Below are 15,639 nucleotides of genomic sequence, written 5' to 3' on the forward strand. Positions count from 1 at the left end.
AGTTGCTTCTGCCAGAAATCAAATCAATGACAACGGAGCATGGACCCGTCGATGCGATTCTTCCCGCGCTCATTCTCTCTCCTCCTCTCAGCTGTGCCTGGCTAGACAGACAGCCACCATCCAGCACCTGTCTAGCAGATCCGAGGAAGAATGAGTGAACTGAGTGTTGACGTAGAAGTATCAACAAAGTCTATGGCAATCAAAAACGCCAACCGAGCCTCGCAATTGGCTCGATAAGGACCCGAGATTTAGTTGGCGAAGATGGAGACGATTGCATAATGCCATGGCGAGGTTATCGACGACTCACTCGGTGACACCAGCTTGCAGGTAATTATTACTCGAGAACAACGAGATCTACTGGAAGAACTCCCTCTGCCTCGCGCGCCCTGCCACGAGTACTGTATGTATGAGGGTCTGTCTGGTAAGAAAGAGATGGGGATTCAACCACCATCCCATCCGATGTCGCTCCTCCACCACGACGAGTCCACCTCCTCGAATCCCACCAGCCGGCCAGCCTCACTGTCAAAAAAAGCAAGCCCCATGTCCCTGGCTAATAAAGGTCACTAAACTAAACTCAACATAGCGAGGGCTATAACTCGTAGAGTCGTAAGTGGACGACGGGCCTGCATACGGGAGGACCGTAGCCTGTAACTTTTTTTTTCCTTTCCCATCCAGCTCCGATAATTAATCGATCGTTCTTTTTTGTTGTCCAGCCCATCATCATTAAGCGAACCTCGTTTGATGATTGTATCAAAGAACAAACTTCACGGTGTGTGTGTGTGTGTGTGTGTGTGTGTGTGTGCGTGTGCTGGTGGACCAGCTGACCGTCAAGATTTTGCCTGATGCATCCAGTTACAGGTGGGTAGATGGTTTCTATAGAATTTCTTCATGGGATAAGTCCTTTTCCGACGTACTCTGCTAGCTTGCTTATCCTCTCACCACCAACCTCTGATCCCCATCGTTGCCCGTGATGCGAGTTGTGTCCTCCGCAGCACTAACCGGGGGAACTACATCGGCTACGGAGCACTGCTGATGGAATAATTTCTCAAGAGTCACCGGCTCCCGGAGTCTGTTGCATCTCTCCGGATGGACAGTCCCCCCAAGAATAACGACTCATATGCCCTGGACGAGTACTGTATACTCCATACTGCCTGAATACTGGCATTATGGAGTGTTTACATACAGTACCTCCCTGAAATGTTGGTGTTGGTGTTGGTGCTGCTACTCGTTAGGCGTCCTCCCTACGACCCTGTTCCGAACTGACTTGTTGACTCACATACCCCATCTAGTCTTTAAAGGCGTCTAGATACTAATACCCAGGTCTGAATACCCAGGTCTGAACTGCTGGCACTTCCTGGATCAAACAAAAAAAATAACCCTATTGCTCAACATATACCACCCGGCCTACCCTTCAAGGAGATACCTACTAGTTGGGTTCCTAGCCAGCCAGGTACGGGTAGGGTAGTCCATTGTTACTCGTTGCACCTCTGGAAGAAACAATAATTCTCCCCGACTTCGGCCCCGTTTTGCCTGTCGAACAAACAATTCCACACCGGCAAAGAAAAAAGTCTCGACCCAGGTCCAGGGCAAAAAGTCCAGTCACCTCCGTCAGTCCCCGATTCACCGCCGACGCCACCGCCACTAACTAACTACCACAACCCTGGCCACAAACGGAGCCCCCGGCAACACAACCACCGCCACGGTGTCGAGCCATGGTAGATCATCACCGACAAGAAGCATTATTCACCATCACGCCCGTACGGACGCCGGACCAAGTCAAGGAAGCCGTGACGTTATTCCGCGCGTACGCCGACAGCCTGGGATTCGACCTGGGCTTCCAGAACTTCGACGCCGAGATGGCCGGGATGCCAGGAAAATACTCCCCGCCGACAGGGGAGCTGTTGCTTGCTCGAAGCAACGACGACGGTCAAGCGATATTGGGCTGTGTCGGCTTGAGGCCCTTGCCATCGCCGTCACCGTCGTCGTCGTCGTCGTCGTCCGCTGATGCACATGCAGATGCAGATGCAAATATCAACAATGCCCATACCCATACCCACACCCACACCCATACGAGTACCAGTACTGGCGCTTTCACAACACAAATATGTGAGATGAAGCGACTGTATGTGACACCCTCGGGGCGAGGCATGGGTGTCGGCAAGGCGTTGGCGGCAGAGATCATCGCCGTCGCCCGTAGACTGGGTTATTCCGAGATGAGGCTGGACACTCTCTCCAGTATGGTCGCCGCGCTGGCCATGTATAGAGCTCTTGGATTCGAGGAAATTCCCGCCTACTATGATACGCCGCTTGAGGGGACTCACTTTCTGTCACTCGCATTGGAGACTACCTAAAGTAGCCTGTTGGGAGGTAGGTAGGTCTCGTCTAGTACTACCTCAGGCACCCGTGCTATTGTATGTAGGTGATAATAAAAAGAAACACCCCGTGCAACCAACCTGTACGAGTACCGACTAGCCACGGTAGAGTGTACACATGCTTCACACATGAGAAAGCTTCTTCAGATCACCCCCTCCCTCCGTCCCACCCGGCCCCGGAGCGCTCCGCCCACAAGGGGGGCCCCAATCGTCATCCATCTGTTTGTTGGACGGTTCGATCATTCCTGATATACAATAAGAAACCTTCCAAGACTTCGTGAATCCCTCCATCCTCCCTCCTTTTACTTCGTTATACTTCCACGCTTCTCTTCCCAATGCTTGACCGCATTCAGACCAGCCGTGATCTTCATCCCTAGACGTGCGTCAAGTTCGTATTTGTCCCAGTTTTTGGCCTTCTCCAGTTGTGCCTTGCAGTTCTGGACCAATCTGGCATCGTGCACCAAGTCAACTGCCGTTGATGTCTTCGACTCTTCTCCGTGGCTGACCATAGGCTCGGCGCCGTGTGAAGGCCGGTACCCGGTCCGCTGCATCCAGAGATTGACGGCCATCTCGTGATGTGCAGTAGGGGCGACCCAGTCGTCTCTGTTCTGACCCTTGAAGTCGTTGGGGCTACGGTTCAAGATCCACTCCTGCAACACTTCCTTGGACTCGTCGTGGCGGCGGAGGTTTCGCAGGATGACGGCTCGGAGGATGGCCAGGATCGCTTGTTCGTCGACGTCTTCTCGCTCCCACCGGGGCGACGACTCGGACCATGCGAGATTGTCCAACGACCGTTGGAGCCTGCGCTCGTCCATCTTCTTGTACCCTGCCCACAAAAAGATCATCTCGTCCAGAGGACTAACTCCTATCGCGTCGATAAAACTGCAATTGAACCTAGTCGCCCGTTCTTCCCACTTGGCCATCTTGCGCACGACGAACGCATCAAACGGCAGTTGCCTTCCCATCATTTTCTTTTTGCCGACTTTGGTCGGCGCCGTTCTGAAATACTCCTCGGCCAGTTTTGCATGTTCTGCCGCCTTCTCTTTTGTCAAAGTTTTGTCATATCGATACAAACTCAGATGTGCCGCTCCGGCAATGTAATAATAGAGTCCGCGGGACCAGGCGTTGAGATCGGCACAAGCAAGGAAAGATGATGCACACAGCTCGTAGCGGTGGGCATTCATGGCGCACAGGCTCTTCTCGAACATGTGGAGAGCTTCGATCTGCTTGAGCTGACTCTTCCCCGGACTCGAAAGGAGATCGAGAGCGTTGTCGAGCTGTCTATGTGAAGCTGCCATCCGGGCTTCCTCAACCAGCCACAAATGGCTCTGTGGATATCTTGTGCGCATTTCCTTCAGGAGAGTCTGGAGTCTCTGTCCAGGATAGCCTTCGACATCTTCGGGATCTGCAGGGTCCGAGTCGGAAACAATATCGCAAAAGCCAACCAATCCATTGTACCATCCAAAAAGAACCAAGCTGGCCATACCACCGTTGATGTTTGAGAATTTGCTAGCTTGCCATAACATGCGGATGCCTCGCTCCCGGTCACCCCGGAAGCCGATGATGTATAACAGCCTGCTGAATGCTGGCGGGATGATTGAGATGAGAAGGGACAATATGCCCGACATCAAGTTTGTGCCCGAATGAATGAAGACGTCGAGAGAGTTGGAGAATGTATCAGAGTCGGCATCTTCCGTAAGCATCCCGGTTGTTGCTGGAGGCGGAGGCTTCAGAACTCCTTCAGCATGCAACTCATCGGCATGATGGCTCAGGTTCATTCGCTCTATGTCGCGGTCGAGCTCTTCCATGTCCTCCGGTGCCCGAGTTACCTCTAAATGGCCAGTGTAGCCTTCTGTCACGGGGTTCTTCTCATGTATCACATCTGCTTCGTGAAATTCGTCTGCTTCGGGGTCGTCGCTAGCAATTGGACCGACAAGCTCAGCATTGCGGAGTCCAGAAGGGTGGGCAGGTTGGCGAGAAGCAGGCTGTTCTCCAGGTCTGTTGCCTTGCGTTGTATCTTTCCCAACCAAGTTGGACTGACTGGACTTTGCAGAAGTTGCAGAAGGCAAGCTCTCAAGAGATTGGTTTCTCGAGTTTCCTAGACTCTTCACTCCACGTGCTTTCATGTATGCCACTTCCATTTGCACAAGGCTGTCAAGTGTCATATACGCCTTTCTCAGTTTGTAAAACCCTCGTATGGACTCTGTCAGACTCTCGTTCAACACACCAACGACGGCAGACATGATCTGCGCCTCCGCCTGGCACAATGCAAACTCTGAGCCCTTCTCATATATGTTGGAGTTGAAAACCCGACTATCACGCTGCGCCTTGTGATAGCTCGTGGAAGCACTCGACTCGGCCTCTGCGAGAGTCTCGGATGCTTCCTTCATCACTTCCTGCTCGAAACCCAAAGTAGCCTTCATAAAAGCAAGCGTGCCTTGTGCGAGTCTGTGAAACGACGAGGTTCCCTCCGCAAGGTTCCTTTCTGCTCCGGCGATATCATCATTCAACACCAGCTCCACAGCTCGGAGCGCCGTCTCCAGATTCTGTGATTCCTCAAGTGAGTCCAGGCTCTGGGTAGATGCAGTAGCCGCAGCTCGGCCGCGATCGAGCCACCTGCCCACGCGATGCATGTCGTCCTTCTTCAGACGATCTAGGCCAGCTTTCCAACTGCCGCTGCTGAGGACGATGAAAGTCCGGCAGAAAACGCGGTTTTATTTTCCTCAAAAGGTAGAGCACATGTGTAAGGATTACAGATTGAGGCGCAGCACAGGCTACAACGTAAAAGAAGATACAGCTGGAGGCAGTCCTAACGGGATGAGACAGGAGAAAGAGAGGGAGAAGACAAGGGCAACCAAGAGGAAGCTGAGGGAGAGGCAGTATCTGCCCTCGGTGGAGTGAAATTGGGTCTTTGGAAGACAGAGACCTTTAAGACGAAAAGAACATCAGGAACGAGATCGTCATTCGAGACGACACCATGATCTCAATTGGGTCTTTTGGTGGTTCACCATCCCGGTGGAGGGCGGGACGGTGGACGCCTGGATACGAGTTGCTGCGTGCCTGTTTCGGAGCATTATTTCCCCGTCTTCCGGACCTCTTACAAGTGACTGGCTGAAGCGAGTTTGTAATGTGTATCTGTATATTCCACCATCGTCAACACTCCCGCGCCGTTTCCTGACCATCGGATCCCGTTCCTGTTCATAATCAAGTCGGATCAATTGCGACAGTCCGCTGTCAGCCCACAGACCGTCCCTCAACCACCTTTTCGGCAACCTTTTAAAAGACTCAGACATGTCGTCCTCCATGGCAAAGCTGCAGCCGACGCAGAAGAACGAGGCAGACCCGGCACAAACATCCAAAACTGCCACGAGCCAACCGCCCGCGATGCTGGAAGAGGATGATGAGTTTGAGGATTTCCCAGTCGAAGGTGCGGACCTTCCGTGTTTGTGCTGGTAGACTCGGGCATAACTGATTGGGAGCGCAGATTGGTCACAAGAGGACACCGAAGTACCTGGAGGAACGACACATCTGTGGGAGGAGAGCTGGGATGACGACGACGAAAATGAGGATTTCAGCAAACAGCTAAAGTAACGCTTCTCTTACATTTTCCAGAGCCTCGCCTAACATTCGCACAGGGAAGAACTGAAAAAGGTCGAGGCAACGAAGTCATGAAAACTGCGAAGGGGCGAGGGGAATTCCATTGCATGGCGTTCTGGGTTTTATAAGAGCTAGAAATCAATGGGTTCACGGCCATCTGTTTGATATCGACATGTCGAGAAGGTTAAAAAAATAATCATACACACAACGCTGTGTCATTTCGCTTTCAACGTAGGTGTGGTTTTTGTTCTAGAGACGCATCTTCCGCGGATTTCACCAAGGGAAATTCATTTTATCATGTTCGGGTCGCAATCTACTTGCTCGACAGAGCAACCACGCCAGGCAGGGCTTTGCCTTCCAGCAGCTCCAGACTGGCACCACCACCGGTCGAGACGTGGCTCAGCTTGTCTTCAACGCCATATTTGGCTGCGACAGTGGCCGTATCACCTCCACCGATGATGACGATCTTTCCACTCTGAGCAGCTGCCACTGCGGCGTCCATGGTCTTCTTGGTGCCGTTGGCGAACTTCTCAAACTCGAACACACCAGGTGGGCCGTTCCACAGGATTGTCTGAGCATCGTCGATAGCTTGCTTGTATAGCTTGATACTTTCCTCACCACAGTCAAGACCCATCCAGCCGTCAGGAACGCCCTCAGCATCGGTGGCGGTGCCCGTTTGAGCGTCTTTGTCAAACTTATCGGCGGTGATGTAGTCCACGGGTAAGATAATCTTGACGTTGTTCTTCTTTGCCTTTTCCACAAGCTCGGCACACTTCTCACTGCCAGCCTGGTCGAACAAGCTGTTTCCAATCTTGACGCCTTCGAGGGTCTTCTTGAAAGTGAATGCCATACCGCCACAGACGATCAAGCTATTGACCTTGTCCAGCAGGTTATCGATCAGCTGGATTTTGTCCGAAACTTTGGCACCACCGAGGATCGCCAGGAAGGGGCGCTTGGGGTTCTCGAGGGCCTGGGCGAAGTAATCGAGCTCCTTCTTCATCAGGAAGCCAGCAGCCTTTTGTGGTAGATCAACTCCGACCATAGAACTGTGGGCACGATGGGCAGTACCGAAGGCGTCGTTGACATAGATGTCCCCAAGAGCGGTCAAGCCCTTGCGGAACTTCTCGACGTCGGCCTTGTCAGCCTTGACCTTCTTGCCCTCTGCGTCCTTGCTGCTTCCCTCCTCTTCGGCATGGAAACGTAGATTTTCAAGCAAGATGACCTGACCGCCGCTCGCCTTGTTGACCGTCTCCTCTACCTCTGGTCCAACACAGTCGTCGGTGAAAATGACACTCTTTCCTAGCAGCTTTTCAAGCTCTGGCACAACAGGCTTGAGGCTATACTTTGGATTCTTCTTGCCGTCAGGACGACCGAGATGGGACATGAGGACGACAGCTTTGGCGCCATGCTCGACGGCGTATTGGATGGTAGGGAGGGCTCCAACAATTCTCTGGTTGTTTGTGACCTTCTTGTCCGCGTCGAGAGGGACGTTGAAGTCGACCTGGAATCATGTTAGCTATAGATTGTGCATGTCGTCAAATTGGGTCATACTCGGATCAGGACTCGCTTGCCCTGGAGGTCGCAATCAGTGATGGAGAGCTTGTTTGACAAAGACATTTTGCACGGTGGTTCTCAAGGTAGTAAGGATACTGGGGGGCTATGACGAGGAGGTGGGATATCAATCGAGCTCTTGTTTGAAGCCTTGGGAAAAGAAAATAAATATCCCGTAAACGGCCGGAGGGGCAGCACCGCGGGCGAGAATGGTGGTGCTGGCGGTTGCTTGGTGGGGGGTTGAAGCTGCCTCCGACACTGACGTCGCAGTTACTGTTGGGCAGTCGAGGCTGCTCGAAGGCTTCACAGGGCCTGTTTGCTTTTGGCTTTGCTTTCGCCGAGTTCAACAGAAGCGAGGGATGGATGGCTGCTGTTATTGGATACCTGTACTCGTAGATATATCACTGAGGCAAGTTTTTCCGTATTCCGGTGAGGTCGGTGGTACCTTGTCAGCATGAAGAGATCTATTCATCAGCACATTGCCTCCGGCACCAAGTTCTAGTTCTTGTGCCTTTTATATGAGCACCTTCACGAATTTTTCATAGGGAATGCAAGTGTGGCATGATCAGACGCTCCAATTGAGCCTATGTATCTGCGATGGTAGACTGGTTTGTATCGCATGATGCCTCTGGTCAGCATGGCGTTACTACCGTGTACGAATGGTAACGAGATCATTATCGAGCACCGGGGACATCAGAAGAATAGATACGACAGGTTGGTTCTACTATCCGTACCACTAGATAGATGGATGCATAGATCACCTCTACAGATGATGAAGATCATGATAGCAGATCGTCTTGCCCGGTTCTGAGTGGCAGGACGCCTTGGTCTCGCTGCTACAGGATGCTCTAACTAGCGATCTGCGAGGGGCAGCCTGGTGAGCCTGGTGAGCCTGGTGGCCTAGGCCTCTCTCTCTTCTCTCGCGCTCTATCGTACATGCATAGTCACCTACCACCCTCTTCGTCCTTGGATACTCCAGACCCCGGATCATCCTCGAGCCATCGACCAAAGTCCTGCCAGAATCCATGAAGGAATCATTCATACCGCCCCGAATACCCTGAACGCGCATCCGCCGTCTATCCCGCCTGAACAAGCGACGCAACTGTCCTCCGCGAACCGGGCTGGATCCTGGCGTCACCGACATCCACGCCCTGGCTATCATTGACCTCATAGCCCTTTCCCTCGAATTCCACCCATCTTAATCCTCCTCCTCCTCTTCAAAATGCTTGAACCGTCTCGAAAAAGGTTCCTGGCCTGGCTGAATAGTCAATACATCTATGGAAGGATTGTGAGTCGCTCCTGCGCCCCCGGCTCCTCTGGTCTGTCTTATCCTCTGGACACTGACACTGACATCTTCTCGCAGCCTCTGCTTCATACAATAATCCTATTTGTAGAGCTAGCCATGGCCGCCCGCCTGATTGCCAAGTTCAATTCCTACTATGCTCAGAAACCGGTTCTGACGACCATGATCACGAATGCCGTACGTTGAAGAAAGGCCCCCACCGTCGACACTTACTGATGAAGAGGACAGATTCTTGGTGGCATTGCAGACACGACCGCCCAGACAATAGCAGCCTTCCGAACGAGACAGGCCCTCCTGCCTACGAGCGATCCGAGATCCTTCATTTCTTCAGGTGTGGAATTAGAAGACCTCAATGAAAAGCCCGCAAGGTTGTCACCAGACCTGTCCCCCCGGCACACTGGTCCGCAACCGTTTGATTTCGAGCGATTGACAAGATTCATGTCCTATGGCTTCCTCATGACGCCGCTTCAATTCCTGTGGTTTGGACGGCTCACAAAATGGTTTCCTATCACGCCGAAAAGTGGAACAGTGCCTGCAATCAAACGGATGGCCGTGGACCAACTCATATTTGCTCCGTTCGGTCTGTCCTGCTTCTTCACGTTTATGACCGTGGCCGAAGGGGGTGGAAAGAGAGAAATCTCCAGGAAATTTCAAGATGTCTATCTGCCGACGCTGAGAGCAAATTGGATCCTCTGGCCTACTGTGCAACTAATCAACTTCCGGTTGATGCCTTTGCAGTTCCAGATTCCGTTCGTGAGTACGGTTGGAATCGCTTGGACAGCCTATCTGAGTTTGACGAATTCGAGCGAAGATGAAGTCCTTCAGCGCCAATGAACCGGAGTCGCATTGATTGCAGAGTTTGGGTTTGGTTGCACTTGAAGATTAGCATTGTTACCCCCAGCCAGGCATGGGAACGAGGTCGTTGGCGCCACGGGTTGGTTTGGTTCACGTCCATTTATATGATACCACAATAGACCATCATTACCATCTCTTATCGTGGACTACATTGTTCCATTTGAGACCTGGAATCTTTCATCGCCACCGAAATCATCGATCCTGAGTGACCCACGATATACGGGCTATGGCGCAAGAGTTACTGGATAGGGTGCATCTGGAGTTAGACCTCTGCTCGCTTTCTGTCTATCCATCATTACTGCTGTCAATTATTTATTGGCTTCCAGACCGTGCATCAAATCCATCTGTGACAGCGATGGCACCAAGCCCAGGCCGAATGATCGACTTGTTCCGCATAAGTAGTTGGACAAAAATGGTACCTTGGTAAAAAGTCTCGTCCCTTGCAGCCGATAAGAAGAAGCAAAGTCACTGCCCCACATCAATATTTTTTTTCCTCCGCTACGAAGAGTCACCGTCACCGACACCGATACCAACCTGTAGAGGTAGACTCGTCACCGCAAACCTCTCTCTGTCTTTCCAAGATTCATCTACTGCTTTAATCCGATTCCCGCCAACTTCTCCTATCGAACAACAACAAACATCTTCAGCCGAACCGGAGCAGCAGCAAACATGCCTGAGAAACAACGAGTCTGTCTCGCCTACAGCGGCGGTCTGGATACCTCATGCATCCTGGCCTGGCTGATCGAAAAGGGCTTCGAGGTCGTCTGCTTCCTGGCCAACATCGGCCAAGAAGAGGACTTTGACGCCGCGAGGGAAAAGGCCCTGAAGATCGGCGCCAAAGCGTTCTACTGCGTGGACGTCGTTGACGAGTTCGTCAAGGAGCTGTGTTTCCCGGCCATCCAGTGCAACGCCAGCTACGAGAACGTCTACCTGCTGGGAACATCTCTGGCTCGTCCTGTCATCGCTCGTGCACAAGTCGACGTGGCTCAAAAGGAGGGATGCCAATGGATCTCGCACGGTTGTACTGGGTAAGCTTTTCTCTCTTTCCCTTCGCCAAAAAGCCAGCCCTCTGTGCTACTTGTCACCGAGTCATGGGCTTTTACTTTTTGCCGCATTTCAATGGCTAATATACTCCTAAAGGAAAGGAAACGGTCAGTCCTCTTTGACCCGTGGACTACATCCCAAACAAGCACCACTAACGAAATCTAGACCAGGTTCGATTCGAACTGGCCTTTTATGCCCTTCAGGTGAGCAATAGTCCGAAAGCCCCCCGAAAGAGACCAAGATCCGAACAGCGTGTGCTGAGGGCTGGATTCGTCTGGATTCTTGATCTTGTTCCTATTCCTCTTCCTCGACGTCTGGTTCGTTTTCAATGCTTTTGACTAGATGACTGACAAAACCTCCAGCCTAAAATCCAAGTCATTGCGCCATGGCGCATTCCAGAATTCTACGAGCGATTCAAGGTATGTGTACAGTACATTGATTGACGACCGCCCGATCCTTGTGATGACTGTACGGTGGTGTACTGTACCTCACATGCTGACCTCGCTCTCTTTTTCGTCCAGGGTCGTAACGATCTCTTGGAATACGCAGCCCAGCAAGGCATCCCGGTCAGCCAGTCCAAGGCGAAGCCATGGTCCATGGACGAGAACCTGGCGCACTGCTCGTACGAAGCCGGCATCCTCGAAGACCCCAACACGGCTCCGCCGCAGGACCTCTGGAAACTGACTGCCGACCCCATCACCGCCGCCCCCAACGAGCCCGAGGATGTGGTCATCGAATTCGAAAAGGGTCTGCCCGTGTCCATCGACAGCCCCTCGACCGGCAAGAAGACCAGCCCGACCGAGCTCTTCCTCGCCGCCAACGCTCTGGCACGCAAGCACGGTGTCGGCCGTATCGACATTGTCGAGAACCGCTTCATCGGTCTCAAGTCCCGAGGATGCTACGAGACACCGTACGTGTATCTATCCGTCCATGTTTCCTGGTGTTTATAGGAACCTGCGGGTTGCAGTACGATCGATAAATTCTCTAAGCTGACTTTTCTTTTTTGTTATTAGTGGTCTCACGATTCTTCGCAACGCTCACATCGATCTGGAAGGTCTCACTCTCGACCGTGAAGTGCGCGCTCTTCGTGACCAGTTTGTGACCATCGGCTGGTCCCGTGTCCGTAAGTTGATTCTCTTTTTTTTTCCCCTCTGTGGTTCATTTGGTTTGTTTGGTTTCCGGGCTGACTCTCATCCCTTCCCCATAGTCTACAACGGCCTGTACTTTTCTCCTGAGCGAGAATTCCTCGAAGCGTCCATCAAGGAGTCGCAGAAGAGCGTCAACGGCCAGGTCCGTCTGAAGCTGTACAAAGGCAACTGCATCATCGTAGGCCGTAGCAGTGAGACCGAAAAGCTGTACGATGCAAGGTACGTTCCGGCAACTTCATTTCAATTCCTTTCCTTGCTTTCCTCCCTCGCTTTCCACTCTTTCCGTGAAGGCCGTTTGCCCCCCAATCAAGATCCGAAATCAGATTTTACTCACTCATCACGTGCGAAAACATAGTGAATCGTCCATGGACGAGATCGGCGACTTCGAGCCCTCCGAGACAGGAGGCTTCATCAAGGTCCAGGCCATCCGACTGAAGAAGTACGGACAGATGAAGGCCGAGAAGGGCGAGAGGCTGTAAGCCAACCACAAACAACACATACTCCTCGCCCACAAGACCTCGGCACTCGCAACAGAGTCATCGACAATCGAGATACACACCCAGAGCCAAATGCTCGCGTGCGTTGGATAGTGGGCTAATGGGATGTGCATGTGCGCGAAGCTGGGTGAGTGGGCGCGGTGCCTACATTATCTACATACCTATGTAGGTAGGCAGGAGGTACTCAGGGGCAACAGCAGAACCTTTCTTAGACTTTGGACACGAAAAAAAAGGGGTTCGGGTGTGAACATGGTCGATTCTCTCCCTCGATGAATCTTATCTAGGTACCTGAGGTAGGTAGGTGACTATCAAGGTTCCGGATAGAGAGAACCACCAGACTTATGAAAATGGGAACGAAAAAAAGAAAATGCAATTGAATTAATTACTGTACATTTAACGCGTATAACGTTATTATTACCCCATCTATAGGTACTACGTAAGTAGTTACTTTTTTTGGTCAACCTTCCTGCTCCAGCCATGAACCAAACTTATCCAGTCGACCGCCCTCTTCGTCGTCTTCGTCGTCGTCTCCAACGGACCTGTCGGTTGATTTCTTGAATTTCTCGTTACCGGTAGCGATGTACGCCTCGAGCTGCCGTTCGTCAAACCATCGACCGTTCATCAGCTGCCAGGAGGTTAGGAAGGAGATTATCAACCGTAGAGTGTGACAGCCTTACCCGAACACAAGCTGCCGCGGCTTCGGCGTTTGAGAACCGCACGCTGGCTATCCCCGCTGGCTCTTTGTCAAAGAGCACGACATTGGTGACCTCGCCTAGCTTGGAACATTCTTCACGGATGTCTTCTTTGATTTCTAGCATAGCCGCCGGATCCTCCTATGTGAATAATCACGTTAGACTTGAATTCTCTCATCTCGCGGGAACACCGCCGGGGTCTCGCGTGCTCTAACCTCTAGCTCTTCCAAAGTAAACATGTGCTTCAGAATCACAACCTTGTCCCATCTGGAGCTCGTGTCGGGGATCGCTTGGGGGTCGTCATCGTCCCAGTCGGTGAGTTTTCTGGCTCCAGTGTCAGTAGTGCCACATCCACATGCGGGTTTGCTAATAATGGGACGTCATCCTCACCCCATCATCTTCTGTGTTCTCTTAATGATCTTCTTCTGGTCCTTTTTGTTCGTCTTCGCAGGTGCCTCTTGCTGACTCTTGTATGAGAAGTCCGCAGCCTGGACCCTCATCTTCCCCATGGGGCCTTCAGTGCCCAGGCGGAAATCGGAGTCGTCCAACATCTGCACGGCTAGAGCTACAGACTCGGGTCGAAAGTATACAACGAGCGCGTCGCCCTTGAACTGTCCCTTGTCATCCTCGTACATTTTGATGCGCGGTTTTCCTGAATCTATCTCTTCCGCAATGACGCCGCATTTCGAAAACACGTGCTGGATCTCTTCCTGGTCTGCATCGAGGGGTATTGAAGTGACATAGACGGCCGTGTTGACTCGGGGTTTCTTAGATTTCTGACCTGCCTAGACGCGTATTGTCAGTTTCCACATAGCATGAACCTATTATGGGCACAAAAGAAAAAGGGCTTCCGAGGAGGAAAAAAGTACACACTCACTTCAGCGTCATTCGGCTGTTTTCGTTTCTTCTTTTGTGTCGTAGAAGCATTCTCGTCGACCCCTTCCACCCTATATATCTCGCCTTGTTGTTCCAACAGCGACTGATCCAGCTATACGAAGAAACGGTGTCCAGCACGTTAGAATGAGTCCTCTCAACTCCCAGGGAGCGCACGTTGTATATAGAACAGGTGGTAATGGTGGTGGTGGTGGTTCCTGGCGCAGAAAAAAAGGGTCCTTTGGAAAAACTCATGTTGTTATGCCTACCACAGGTATCCATCTTCTCAGGGCACTGTCCCATTCGAACTCGTTGCCCTCATCGGTCTCAAGGATGAACTTGCCATCGAGTTTGGAAAAGGACACTCGCGGATCAGCATCAAAGGAGGAGGGTGAACGTGGAAAGCCAGTCTGCAGCCCTTCGTCTGGTCGTTCATCGTCCACCATCTTGACACAAAAATATTGCTCGTGGCCTTGGAACTTGAACGACTTCTTCGAAGCGCAATGCGATGATGTAGCGATCAATAAATCGACCCAGGCAAATCTAACAAACTTGCCAAGAAATGCTTCAGCCTTGTCGCTTTACCTACTTTACGTAATCTTCAGCCTTGTCTGGCATTATCTTATGTTCAACTTGCGCGCCAGAATCTAATCATTTTTATGAAGTACTCTTGAGAAATACATTCTAAGCAACATCCTTGAGCTTGAATAACCGCAATGCGTTCTGCCTTCCAATTGCTTCCTTCTGTCCTTCGTCGAGTTTCAAGCCGTCAAACCACGTGCATGCGTCCTTGTAGCACTCGAACGGATAATCGGTTGCGAACATGATCCTGTCGGCGCCACCCAGCTCCTCGATGCAATATTTCAAAGTCGACGTTGAAAAGTGTCCCGAAGTGGTGATCCAGATGTTGTCGCGGAAGTAATCCCTGATGGTCTTCTTGCACGTCTCCTTCAGGCCAAGCGGTTTCTTCACATCCTCGAACCAGTGGTTGATGCGCCAGAGGTCGAAAGGTATATGCTCGCCCAGGTGGCCGATGATGATTTGAAGCTTGGGGTTCCTGTCAAACACGCCGTTGACGACCATACCCAGCAAGTGCAAGCTCACTCCTTGTGCGAAACTCAGAGGAGGGCCGACCAACCATTTCCGGTCCGCCCACAGTTTCTCGTACACGACGCCAGTCGGCTGTTTCGGGTGGAGATAGAAGGGGACGTCGAGCTCAACGCACGTCTGCCAGAACACGTCCCACTCGGGCTTGTCGTAAAATATCAGAGACTCTCCGTCCGGGCCGATCTGGATGTCGTTGACCAAGGCGCCCTTGAACCCGTATTGCTCGACGCATCTTCTCAGCTCCGCGGCCGCCTCGGCAGGGTCGTGCATCGAGAGCGTCGCGAATGAACCAAACCTGTCTGGCTTGTCCTTGATCTGCTCATAGATGTAGTCGTTGACCTGCCTCGCCAGCTCAATTGCTTTCTTGGGGTCGGCAATGTCCTGGATGCCCGGCGCCGTGTAGCTGAGAATGTGGTAGCCGACTCCGTACTCGTCAGCGTAACCTAGCCTGATCTTGCCGACATCGCTGATCTCGCGGACGTGCTTGTCTGCATCGACTGCAAAAAGACCTGCCCACCACTTTGCCTTTTCTGCGAAATCCGGCAGATTGAAGTGATCTTCCAACGTGATTTTGCCCAGCATTGTGAATGAGTCAGTGGC

The 15,639-nt window shown here is 52.0% G+C and overlaps 8 protein-coding genes across 8 annotated transcripts; 4 read left to right on the plus strand and 4 right to left on the minus strand.

The window, feature by feature from the left end:
- Positions 1 to 1,712: 1,712 nt before the first annotated feature.
- On the plus strand, positions 1,713 to 2,351 carry PV08_07999 (uncharacterized protein; the record flags this gene model as incomplete). The annotated part of the gene is made up of 1 exon (XM_016382325.1): positions 1,713 to 2,351. One exon carries the CDS (start codon positions 1,713 to 1,715, stop codon positions 2,349 to 2,351), a length of 639 nt encoding a protein of 212 aa, XP_016233028.1.
- Positions 2,352 to 2,674: 323 nt separating this feature from the next.
- PV08_08000 (uncharacterized protein) lies at positions 2,675 to 5,005 on the minus strand (the record flags this gene model as incomplete). Its single annotated transcript, XM_016382326.1, has 1 exon — positions 2,675 to 5,005. The coding sequence occupies one exon, from the start codon at positions 5,003 to 5,005 to the stop codon at positions 2,675 to 2,677; it is 2,331 nt and encodes a 776-aa protein (XP_016233029.1).
- Positions 5,006 to 5,663: 658 nt separating this feature from the next.
- Positions 5,664 to 6,044, plus strand: PV08_08001 (uncharacterized protein; the record flags this gene model as incomplete). The annotated part of the gene is made up of 3 exons (XM_016382327.1): positions 5,664 to 5,799; positions 5,857 to 5,959; positions 6,008 to 6,044. 3 exons carry the CDS (start codon positions 5,664 to 5,666, stop codon positions 6,042 to 6,044), a joined length of 276 nt encoding a protein of 91 aa, XP_016233030.1.
- Positions 6,045 to 6,282: 238 nt separating this feature from the next.
- PV08_08002 (phosphoglycerate kinase) lies at positions 6,283 to 7,586 on the minus strand (the record flags this gene model as incomplete). The annotated part of the gene is made up of 2 exons (XM_016382328.1): positions 6,283 to 7,470; positions 7,521 to 7,586. 2 exons carry the CDS (start codon positions 7,584 to 7,586, stop codon positions 6,283 to 6,285), a joined length of 1,254 nt encoding a protein of 417 aa, XP_016233031.1.
- A 1,156-nt stretch (positions 7,587 to 8,742) lies between these two features.
- On the plus strand, positions 8,743 to 9,657 carry PV08_08003 (uncharacterized protein; the record flags this gene model as incomplete). Its single annotated transcript, XM_016382329.1, has 3 exons — positions 8,743 to 8,808; positions 8,884 to 9,000; positions 9,052 to 9,657. The coding sequence occupies 3 exons, from the start codon at positions 8,743 to 8,745 to the stop codon at positions 9,655 to 9,657; spliced, it is 789 nt and encodes a 262-aa protein (XP_016233032.1).
- A 690-nt stretch (positions 9,658 to 10,347) lies between these two features.
- PV08_08004 (argininosuccinate synthase) lies at positions 10,348 to 12,349 on the plus strand (the record flags this gene model as incomplete). The annotated part of the gene is made up of 8 exons (XM_016382330.1): positions 10,348 to 10,706; positions 10,819 to 10,829; positions 10,888 to 10,925; positions 11,085 to 11,141; positions 11,244 to 11,632; positions 11,736 to 11,845; positions 11,930 to 12,089; positions 12,226 to 12,349. The coding sequence occupies 8 exons, from the start codon at positions 10,348 to 10,350 to the stop codon at positions 12,347 to 12,349; spliced, it is 1,248 nt and encodes a 415-aa protein (XP_016233033.1).
- Positions 12,350 to 12,824: 475 nt separating this feature from the next.
- Positions 12,825 to 14,378, minus strand: PV08_08005 (uncharacterized protein; the record flags this gene model as incomplete). The annotated part of the gene is made up of 6 exons (XM_016382331.1): positions 12,825 to 12,992; positions 13,045 to 13,200; positions 13,275 to 13,383; positions 13,450 to 13,844; positions 13,937 to 14,047; positions 14,202 to 14,378. 6 exons carry the CDS (start codon positions 14,376 to 14,378, stop codon positions 12,825 to 12,827), a joined length of 1,116 nt encoding a protein of 371 aa, XP_016233034.1.
- Positions 14,379 to 14,616: 238 nt separating this feature from the next.
- On the minus strand, positions 14,617 to 15,621 carry PV08_08006 (2,3-dihydroxybenzoate decarboxylase; the record flags this gene model as incomplete). Its single annotated transcript, XM_016382332.1, has 1 exon — positions 14,617 to 15,621. The coding sequence occupies one exon, from the start codon at positions 15,619 to 15,621 to the stop codon at positions 14,617 to 14,619; it is 1,005 nt and encodes a 334-aa protein (XP_016233035.1).
- Between the last annotated feature and the right edge of the window lie 18 nt (positions 15,622 to 15,639).

This window comes from Exophiala spinifera (assembly GCF_000836115.1).
Source record: "Exophiala spinifera strain CBS 89968 unplaced genomic scaffold supercont1.6, whole genome shotgun sequence".
Taxonomy (NCBI): Eukaryota; Fungi; Ascomycota; class Eurotiomycetes; order Chaetothyriales; family Herpotrichiellaceae; genus Exophiala; species Exophiala spinifera.